Raw genomic sequence first — 10,857 nt, 5'->3', positions numbered from 1 at the left:
CTTGTGTACATATCTTTATCATGGATAGTATTTGTGATTTTTTTTTTTTTTTTTTGGTTCTCTTTACTTGTGCAAAATAAAAAATTAAATGCATTTATCTTTCTCTGTTTGGTATACCCTGGGCAGCTGCTCTTTTCAAAACTTCCATGATTGCCAGCTATAAGTCTTTATAATATGATAATGGAATTGATGACAGTCCTATAATATCAATCCAATCACCAAAACTATAAACTGTGGCAGCCACCAGACCACACAGGGTTAAATGGTCCGCCATTTTGCCAAGATGAGATGGTCATGTGACTGCTCATGTCTCTGTGGCAGAGAATGGGCTCTTTGTAGTTCTGCTGGATTCTTTCAGAAGAGGACACCGCAGTACCCTTACTACCAGCCAGCTGGGTGCTACCCTGGTGTGTCTGACCCAGAATCAGTCCACTGTGGAGGCGGGTGGGCTCCGCTTCCTCCTCTCCCTTCAGGACGCACATTATTACAGACTGAATGCAACACCGGTTTGGTGGTGTTTTATTGGCCAAAATTCTTCTCTACTGAGTGCAAAACAAAAATAATATTCAATATACACTGGATGTTTAATGTACCAAGAAGATTTCAGAGACCTTTCTGCTTTAAAAAAAACAACTCATAGTTTAAAGGAACAGTTCAGTAGTTTAATATCTACCTGAATATATGTTGAATTTCATAAATTTGCAATGAGAGCAAAACAAATCATTGTGAAATTAAACAGTGCAATTGGCACTATGTAGCAGCATTCAAACTTTTTTGCATTTCTGCAAAAGTCCTATATTCACACATGCAGGATTTCTTTTCTTTATGAAGGCACTGAATTTAACCATTTAATCAGGTAGATCTTGAAAACGTCTGAACTGTTCCTTTATGACAAGCATCAGTTAAAGCATAATACTCACAGACAGTCAAATAACTTATGAACTGGACTACAAAACCTTAGAGAATTACCAACCAATTAAATAGGAACCGATTAATAAGACTGATGCATGTGCGAAGCAGTGGATTCCAGCAGGGAGCAGGCGGCCTGAATCCGGCTCCGTTCCTCCCCAGCAGCCACTGCAGTGTAACTGAAACCAAATGTTCCTGGCTTTTAATAAGCAGCGCTGAGATGCAAATCAAAAAGCATGAAAAAAAAAAGAAAAAAAGAACGGGGGGTAACAGCAGCAGAAATCTCAGGCCATCATCTTTTAATGGGCTGCCGCAAATGACAGAATTACGACCAAACCCTGTCTGCAAAATGCCGGCTCATCCGCGTTACCAAATAATAAAGCCTTTAAGACGGAAGTCATGACGTGACACATTTAACACGGGCTGATCTAAAAACAAGCATAAGCAACAATACATCCAGCAACCTCTGTACCATTTTTTTCCTTCCTTTGCATAACATGTATTGTTGTATATAGCTATGCATCTACATTCATGGCAGGTTAAAAATCCATATATACCTTTTTTTTTTGCCTAGAAACCAATAAAACGTAGTGTAAAAGATCTACATAAAGAGCAGAAAGAAATAATAATAATTGTAAGGGCTTGTGTTTTCCATGTACAATATCGAAGCAAAGGGCACCCCACCGATGCAACCCTTGTCCCGCGGTCCGGACATGGCGCCCCCTCGTGGCACCGGTGAGCACGACAGACGTCGCTGTCTCCAAACGTCCTGCTCCTCCTCCTCTCCCCAATCAGAAGAGGCAGTTCATGCAGCGGACGGTCTTGCTGCCGTAGTCCACGCACTCCGGGCCGATGCACTCGCAGCAGGCGTTGTGGAACCAGCGGTACTTGGATCCTCCCATGGACTCGCAGTACTGCTTGCACTGGCGGATCGACACGCAGTCGTCGAAGTACACCACGGTGCACATGTTACTGTCTGTGTGGGAGGGGAGAGCAAGGTTTAACGATCACACCTTTATTAGGCAAGAGACTACAAACCTTCCTAATCTGCAAGGTTTTATCATTATCAATACTGGGAAATTTGGAAATGTGCACAGATGGTGTGCAACAGTAATGCACTCAGGCAGTTTTAAACGCTTTAATCCAACTAAAACTAAACTATTTCAGATTTGAAACTAAATGACTTAATTAAATGTATATACGATGTATATTGGTTCAATTTCATAGAGCCTTTCAAAAGCATTGTGAATCCTTTTCTGAAAATAAGTAAAACAGTAACAGAAAACACTATGAATAAATATTACATGTATATATTTTTTTAATTACATATTTTACAAAAGAAATGATCCTTTTCCACAATTTCTTTGCAGTAGTTGGTCAGTGTTCACAGTTTTTTGATAAGTATTAATTGATGCATCCAGTTCGTTTGTGGCAGAAAAATGATCCAAATCGGCGTCTTTACAGGCCCAGCAAAACTGGCTTGAGATCTGCTGCATTTGCATACATGCCGACGGTCTTTCATCTGCGTTACCAAAACTGCACTTCTCAACATTTTTAAAATGAACATTTCATCCATATTTTATAAGGCTATTTTGTATTTTCGGAGTATTTTTTGAAAGCAGACCCCCTGCTGGAAGGCTGGTTAATGAGGGGGTCTCCGTCACCAGGAGAAACAGATCTGGGTCACAGGTTCACTGAAGATGACGGAAGGGGGAAACGAGTCCGCTTCCCTACCAATTAGAATCATTCCATCAGCGCGGCGGAGCAGGCGCAGTTGAAAGGCTGGGAGCGACACCGCCGTAATTCTCCCAGTTCCTCCCAGGGGAACATGAAGAATGCATCTATTACAGGCTTCAACTCAGCAGCCAGGCGGTGTTGCGAGGGACATGCTCACATTCGCGCGCCAGGTTTCGTTTCCACTGGCTTCCACCAGAGATGGATTATGAATAATATGAAAAAAGCACGAGCTGCTTGATAAACCCGCTATCAGCTCCATAACATTTAAATCTCATATGGAAGTAAAAAAAAAAAAAAAGAGAGAGAGAGAGAAAAATACCTTGGGCATTATCGTAGCTGGCATGGATGCTGTTTCCAGGCACTGAATAGTTCTGGTGCTGATCCTCCATGGTCTCCAGGAAAGACACCAGGTTTTCATGATACGACAGCTCCTCAGCAACGGGGAAGGAGACCACCATCATGTTGATGGGCGCCTCTCCCTCGGTGAGGGCGCGGAACAGGGACGGGATTGGCCGGTAGAGCTCCTCCACCGTGCTCTTGGACGTGGCCGGCGTGTCGCTGTAGTTCTTGGGGTTGCACATTCCTACAGGATCACACGCGCCGAAGTCAGTCGGGGAATCTGGCATATTTGATACGGCCTCTGGCCAGGCACGCATCAGACGTTCTTTCAAACGTCTGGCTGGAAATAAAAGGCTTTTTCGACTTGCACTGGCACGCTGCTCGCTTCGCTGTCGCTCTGCTTTCTTCTCTAAGCAGCTTCTTTCAGAATTGTCGGTAAAAAAAATTTAGCAATGCATTCAAGTCATTTAAAACCAAAACCGTACCGTAATATTGTAGATTATTGCTCACAGTGCAATCATGGCTCCATCTATTTTAGATCTTGACCATTGTCTAGTACCAAAACTCTTGGAAAGAGTCCTGGCACATCTAAAACATACAAGGGAATTTAACCAAAGTTTGGGACAAACTCGACGACCGAGCTGTCTTTTCTGTTGCATTGGACAAAATGGTGAATGCGTCGGTGACGAGACTCACCCACACAGTCGCAACACTCCTCCCACAGGGTGCCCAGGCAGAGCATGCACTCCTTACAGCACGAGCAGTTGCCATCTGAGGGTCTGCACTGACACAGCTCCTGCATTTCAAAAGAGCACCAGAGACATCAGCGGGGCTGCCGGCGACAGGCAAAAAAAAAAAAAAAAAAGTATGTAAAATAGTGAACACGCAGGGAGTTAGAATGTCATGCCACGCCCACATCAGAACCCCACCACATTAACACTGCCAAACTGCTTCAGCAAAAAAAAAAGAAAAAAAAAAAGAAAAGACGGACAATGTGTCAAATAAAACCATGAAACATGACTCCCAAGTGCCGTCCACATGCTAGTTATAAACAAGTGCAGATAAAAACCACACGGCCCCCGATTTAGAAGCCATTAAAGTGGATGGGGACGCTGTGGCTTTTAGGCACGGGCGCGCGGGCCGACCTCAGGCTGCCTCCGCTGCTCGGGCGCAGCAGTTGGGAGGCGGGTGCAGAGGTCAAATTCCAGATGTGCGCAGGGATGGAGAATTTACTCCGCGGCGCGAGAAAAGCGGAAGAGCACAAGTGCCACAAACATTGCAAAAAATAATAATAAAAAAAAAAAAAAAAAAAAGCTAAAAAAACTATTTTAAATTGTGCATTACGGCAGCACAACCTACCACCCAACTGAGATGGAAACTAATTTTGTGGTTAATACACCGACACACTCAGCCACTGTCCTTGTGTCTGGGTGTGACGTACGTGCCAGCTGGTAACTGCTGGTATTAATGGGGTGGAACATGGTGCACCACAAATCATGAAATAAAATAATCCAATAATTATAACGTGTAATGAAATGTAAAGAAAAGGAGTGCGGGCAGCAGCAGCGTTGGTGGGACGGGGACAGACGTCACCTCGTTTGCCGTGAAAACGAACGGTCGGGTCACCTGGATGAGGCACTTGCTGACGTCGCTGGCGCACAGCGCCTTGTTGCAGGCGACGCCGAGGGACAGTCGGGACAGGAGGACGAGCAGGCCGGCCAGGAGGGACATGTGCGCCCCGGCGGACTTCATTCCGGCGCAGATCGGCCACACCTTCACCTACGGAGACGAAACGAGGGGACAGAAGAAAAAAAAACAAAACATCAACGAACGAGGAGATAAAAGCGAGGTGCCAACGCGCCTGCGTCCTCGGATCTAGGGGGGGGGGCGACTGGCCAAGATCGGGGTGCAATCAACACGCAGGTCGTAAAAAGTGACAAGACTTTAAAAGGTCGTGGTGTGGCCCGTTTCTTGTTATGCTAAAACCAGAGGCGACATCAAAAGGTCTTTATTTCCTTTGAGAGTTAAACGTGCCCGGAACACGTTCTCTGAAAGTAAAGAAAAACTTTTTTTTTTACATTTACATGTTATGCATACACAAGAAAGTATAGAAGAACTTTCTACAGAGAGAGTGAGAGAGAGACGTAGCATTGCATGGACACTTAATTTTATTAATGCGTTCCTCATGTCCGCACATCAGCTCCCTTCCGCCGAAGCAAAAGCAAAAGGTCGAGAGATCCGTTTTCACAAAACACCGAATCACGCGTCCAAAATCGAACCCGTGCACCTTCCGCCAACTTTCTTTTACAATCGCGCCATTTATATGTACGTGTGAATAAAAAAAGAAGAAGAAGAAGAAGGACGCGGCGAGCCTCGCCGACACCCGTCTAAACAGAATAAGACGGGCAGAGACGCGCGGTTCGGATCGGATCGGTACCTGCGGAGTAAAAAGCCTTTCTTCCGTCGCTGGGAGAAGGGGCGCGCCGCGGTCCCGCTGCCTTCATCCAACTTTGGGGAATGAAGCCATGTTCCGAGTCGACGGCGCGACTCCTGCCCTCCAGACAAAGCGGGGAGAAGGACGGCGCCTTAAAGACGCAGAGACCATAAAAGTACAGGTGAGAACACGAGTCCTCGGCCCAGGCCCGGTCGGAGCGGCCGCTGCGCGGGGACCGGAACGGGGACTCTGGCGGAGAGCCGGGAGAGAGAGAGAGAGAGAGAGAGAGAGAGAGAGAGAAAAACGTTCAAAGAACGTTCGAACGACGTTCGCGTCGGTCGAGTCTGAAATGCCAGGGGACAGCGTGCGAAGAAATCAAACCGATCAATAAATAATTGTCCTATTATGAAATACACATATTAAGTTCATTTCGATAATAAACTGATAAAACGAATCAAATGCACAGCACCGCGTAAACTTAGTACGCAACTATTGTCACTTTTTCCGCGCCATCCTGATTTAGGTAAGGCGCCTAAGCATACATGTCATAAATATTTTCCACAAACCAGACAGTCGGTATATTTTTAACAATTTAAATGTATATTGATAGTATTTGTGTTACTTTTAAAAACTCCGGAAAACAATGTTTTTGCAACCACAATCTGAACCCCCGCTGATGTAAGAAACGCGAAACTCGGGGACACGTCGGCTTCCGTATCCCTCGACTTCTGTCGACGTCGGCGACTGTGTTGTTATACTAAGCGCCGATGAGCTAGCTGGACCGTAGAAGACAGCAGACAGAAAAAATTGACATTATTGTATGCGTCGCGATTGCACATTTCATGAGTAGTCACAGGGTTGACTCGAGAAAATGGCAGCGAAAATAAACGAGGCTCACGAACACATTGCCAAGGCGGAAAAATAGTAAGTCGCATACGGCTCGCCCGTGTATCTTTGTTAATGTACACGGGACATTGTGGCAGTCTTTGTACATAATTAAAATGGGCATGTGCCGACAAAAAACCTACCACTATCCACCTGGAAGCCGTTTAAACCTGAAGTAACATGCTAGCTAGACAGCTAATAGCGAGTTGTTTTTTTCTGATATTGTCTAGTATCATGTCGCGCATTAATACGCAAAACATCCATCCAGTCTCTTACACTGTTGGTCAGCTGCTTGCATGAATAATGTGTGTGCTTTTCTTTTTTTCTCGGCGTTACAGCCTGAAGACGGGTTTCCTGAAGTGGAAGCCAGATTATGACAGCGCTGCGTCAGAATACGCCAAAGCAGGTCTCAATATTGCAGATTATATTTTATTATTTATTGCAGTCTGTCATTCACAGCCACAACCGAACCAAACTCAAACACAAACACATTGGCATTATTCTGCGTATTGGATGATGCAAAAAAAAAAAAATGAAGATGATTAGCCCAGAGCCCTGGTACACCACTAGAGGGAGCCCAGCAATCTAAAATAAATGTTCATATTTTCAAGATATTTTTTCTGCTTAACACATTAACTGGGGCGGCAGTGGCCCAGCGGGTAAGGAAACGGCCCCGTAGTCAGAAGGGGCGCCGAGGTGCCACCGGGCAATGCACCATCCCCACACACTGCTCCCCAGGCGCCTGTCATGGCTGCCCGCCGCTCACCAAGTGCGATGGGTCTTGTTGTGTCTTTGCTGGGTTTCACAATGGCAAAAACTTCACTTTCAAGTGTGTGCTAACCTTGTTTTTTGCACATCAGCTGTAGCCTTCAAAAATGCCAAGCAGCTTGAAGAGGCCAAGGAGGCGTATCTGCAGGAGGCCGAGGCGCATACCAACAACAGGACGTATCCTTACATTTCTACACCATGCCGGAACAGTGATGCTGCTAATTCACTACAGCTACAAACATTAATTGCGTTGCTAAAAGATGTGCTGGATATTGGAAATGACTGTTTATTGCACAATAACTGTACCCCTAATGGCTGAAACAGAACCTTCTAAATTATCCTTAATTTTTTGGCTGCAGTCTATTCCATGCAGCAAAGTAAGTGTTTCTAAATTAATACGCCCGTGGAGAATTGCACATGTTCTTTTCATCGTGTCAAAACCAGACATTTTGTTTTCTTAGGGCACTTGAACAAGCAGGAATGATGTTAAAGGCGAGTCACATTTACAGAAGGTTTTTCATGTTGCAATTGTCTCGGAAGGCTCCGGTGTGTTTATAGTGCAGCTGCCGTTGTTCCTGACAGGACATGCAGAGGCTGCCGGAGGCGATTCAGTACATCGAGAAAGCGAGCTTGATGTACGTTGAGAATGGCACGCCAGACACTGCAGCCATGGCCCTAGACAGAGCAGGAAAGTAAGTAACGAGTCAGCAAAATGACTTTAGTCTTTATTTGTTTAATGAATTTGGTTTATTTCCATTTTCGGCATTTGGCAGATTCTTTCATCCAGAGCAGCTTGCATATTAAGATGTCTACCATTGTAACGCCTCATTTCGTTCACTAGGACCCGATCTGCAAATACCATCAGTTTAATAACTCTGAACCCAGCCTAGTTTAATCCAAATATTTCCTAAAAAGGAAAGGTTTTCAGTTTTTTTGTAGATTTTTAGTGAATGAGTTGTTCAAACCTCTAGTGGAAGTTCATTCCCTCACCTAGGAGCCAATATTTATTCATAATTCCCTTTTTAATATTCTTTTACTTTTGATTAAGGATATAAGGCCTGATTATAAAGATCTTGTGTCTCATTTTAAGGTTAATTGAGCCATTGGATTTAGCGAAAGCAGTGGACCTCTACCAGAAAGCTGCATCTGTGTTTGAGGTAACTGTGTTTCAGTCAAATCAAATGTGGTTCTTGTAACATTAACAGGCCTTGGTTGTCTCTTAGTAAAATGTTTGTTTGACCGTTGAGAATGAAGAACGCCTTCGCCAGGCCGCAGAGCTCCTGGGCAAAGCCTCGAGGCTCCTGGTTAGACAACGCAAGTACGGAATACACGTTTACCTTGTAATTCTCATGAAGACAAGTCCTGGCTCTGTTCATGGGCATGTTCATGACAGAATATCTATATGTTTAAATGATTATCTTTGTCAGGTTCAACGAGGCTGCTGTATCTCTGGTGAAGGAGAAAAACATGTATAAAGAAATAGAAAATTACCCAACTTGTTTTAAGGTGCGCACAGCTTCACACAGTCTAACACTTGACATTTATGTTTTATGAATTCATCCTTACGGTCTATTGTAAGCCGTGTGTTTTCCCTCTCTGTACAGAAAACAATTGCGCAAGTCCTTGTCCATCTGCACAGAGGCGATTACGTTGCGGCTGATAAGTGTGTGCGTGAAAGCTACAGGTACAAATTTACATCTGAGGGGCTCACATGTCTGTGGTATTTCCTGTTCTACACCTCTTGTTAGATTAGCGTCTTTGTGTCACTGGCTGCGCTGTTGACATTTTGTTGCAGGGCCGTGAATATTCCTGCCTGAAGCAAATTGGCAGTTGAAGAGATTTAAATGTCATTCCGGATGTCATATCATTGCCGTTCTTCTCCATTTTTTTTCTGGTACGCCTGTCCTAGGAAGCAGTAACCGTTTTTCCTCCCCCAATTTTTATGCAGTACTAAGCGTCGTAAAAAATAAGGCGTTGTGGTGAATTGAATGCCGTTACCTTTAAAGTAAAGTTACGTATCACTATTATTACTATTACTTAACCTTTGCTACACATGTAAATTAATGTCGGCTTGGTCTTTTTATATTAAAACTCGATAATACAGACTAGTTTTTTTTTTTTTTTGGCGCCGTTTGTGGCCCACTGGATTGATGCCAACTCTGGCATTTGCATTTGTCTCATTATCTTCGTGCCTCTGCCGTTTGTTCACTGCACTTCATATTCCTGTGTGCTCTTGTTTGGTACTCCCTACTTCCACTAGTATACCTGGCTTCAGTGGGAGTGAAGACTGTGTTGCTATGGAGCAGTTACTACAGGGCTATGATGAACAGGATGAGGACCAGGTTTACCGTGTCTGTAACTCGCCGTTACTCAAATACATGGATAATGATGTAAGTCCCTTTTTCTCCACAGTGCTGTTCTTTAGAGATTAACCGCCAAGGACTTGTAACTCGATGTTGATATAGAGGTTTGGAATATATTAGACAGAGAACATTGGCATCTTTCATACCCATTTTTCTCATAGTTCCACCATTTGTTTGATTTGTTTCTTTGATCAGCACATTAATTCTATGATTCATTTGATTCACATTTCATATGTTTAGGCGGTTTTGGGAGAAACATTTTCTTTTCTCTGTTGCAGTATGCCAAGTTAGCCCTCAGTTTGAAAGTGCCTGGCGGTGGTAAGAAGAAGTCTCCCGCAGCCGCTGGTGAAGGTGGGCCGAGTGCAACGGTGTCTGTAGAGGAGGAGGATGAGTATGCTGGCGGATTGTGTTAGCCACCTCACCTGTGCCCTACCTGAGTCGTGAGGCCTTTTGTCCACTAGGGGGCACCGTTCCTTCATCTCACTGACTGGGCACTTCAGATTGCCTTACTGCGCCTTCTAACCAAAGGAGAAATCACCAGGAACGTCAGTGTACTAAGACTAGCATGAGTATATAAAGTGTAATTCTGTTTTAATTTAGTGAATATTTTGTTTCGTTGCTGTAAAAAAAAAAAAAAAGTCTGAATCTCTTCAGACTTACTGCAGTGTGAATTTTTTTTTAAGGGACCAGATATGAATTTTTGGTATGTATGGAGAATTATAGACATACTATCAAAGTAAAAAAAAACAAAAACAAACCTTGAATGAAATGCAGATGTGCCTGTTCTGGCTGCTCAACAGGTTATAAAGGCGTCTAGGCCTTTCTCCGATAAACGTTATGCCTTGAATATGTTCTTTACCAAATTCCTCTCAACAACTCGGAGTAGTGAACTTTTGTAAAACTGCATCTGTAAAACTGGCCTCTGAAGTGCTCTGTGTTTATTCTACATGCATTCGGACATATCAGTTCAGAACTTTTCTTCATAACCTGATTGTCTCAATAAATGTCACTTACCTGGCATGTCTGTATATTTAGTGTAATCCACTGCTATACTCTATGGATGTTGTTTTATATTTAAGTACAGCATGGATCTGTCCTCATATGCAACATCATAAATGGACTTATCTCAATGGATTTTTTTTTTTATTGTAATGCAGCACACAAATAAATAGCCTTTGACCAACTTCATAAGGGTTGTTGTTCATATCATCTGCTCAAGTTAATAACTAACTGTAAATGCATTTGTATACAGTGGCAGTATACAAATCTTATGTATTAAATTTTTTTTTGCTTGATTTATTTTTATTCATTGAAGTGTACAGTGCAGTGCATGTGGAAAATCAGCTGAAGTTCTGTAAATATTTGATGTGAATTAAATGAAGTGCATTTTGAAATCCAACAATAAATTAAAATACATTGTGT

At 43.5% G+C, this 10,857-nt stretch overlaps 2 protein-coding genes across 3 annotated transcripts; one reads left to right on the top strand and one right to left on the bottom strand.

Annotated features, from left to right (window-relative positions):
• Positions 1-503: 503 nt before the first annotated feature.
• twsg1b (twisted gastrulation BMP signaling modulator 1b) lies at positions 504-5,666 on the bottom strand. The gene is made up of 5 exons (XM_028960564.1): positions 5,423-5,666; positions 4,612-4,764; positions 3,682-3,781; positions 2,966-3,229; positions 504-1,885 (listed from the first exon to the last, which is right to left on the bottom strand). Exons 2-5 carry the CDS (start codon positions 4,735-4,737, stop codon positions 1,701-1,703), a joined length of 675 nt encoding a protein of 224 aa, XP_028816397.1. The 5' UTR covers positions 4,738-4,764; positions 5,423-5,666; the 3' UTR covers positions 504-1,700.
• napga (N-ethylmaleimide-sensitive factor attachment protein, gamma a) lies at positions 5,268-10,856 on the top strand. Of its 2 annotated transcripts, XM_028960544.1 has the most exons (12): positions 6,118-6,343; positions 6,643-6,710; positions 7,165-7,249; positions 7,432-7,449; positions 7,534-7,564; positions 7,655-7,764; positions 8,163-8,229; positions 8,320-8,390; positions 8,500-8,578; positions 8,677-8,756; positions 9,333-9,462; positions 9,714-10,854. In XM_028960544.1, exons 1-12 carry the CDS (start codon positions 6,291-6,293, stop codon positions 9,846-9,848), a joined length of 927 nt encoding a protein of 308 aa, XP_028816377.1. In that variant the 5' UTR covers positions 6,118-6,290; the 3' UTR covers positions 9,849-10,854. The 2 variants fall into 2 exon arrangements, with proteins under 2 accessions (XP_028816385.1, XP_028816377.1); XM_028960552.1 differs by lacking the exon at positions 6,118-6,343 and adding an exon at positions 5,268-5,600 and having other exon boundaries at positions 7,432-7,564; positions 9,714-10,856.
• Position 10,857: the final 1 nt, after the last annotated feature.

This window comes from Denticeps clupeoides, chromosome 2 (genome assembly GCF_900700375.1).
Source record: "Denticeps clupeoides chromosome 2, fDenClu1.1, whole genome shotgun sequence".
In the NCBI taxonomy this organism is placed as follows: Eukaryota; Metazoa; Chordata; class Actinopteri; order Clupeiformes; family Denticipitidae; genus Denticeps; species Denticeps clupeoides.
Note: the sequence above shows the minus strand (reverse complement) of the source record. Positions and strands in the feature narration are given on the sequence as shown.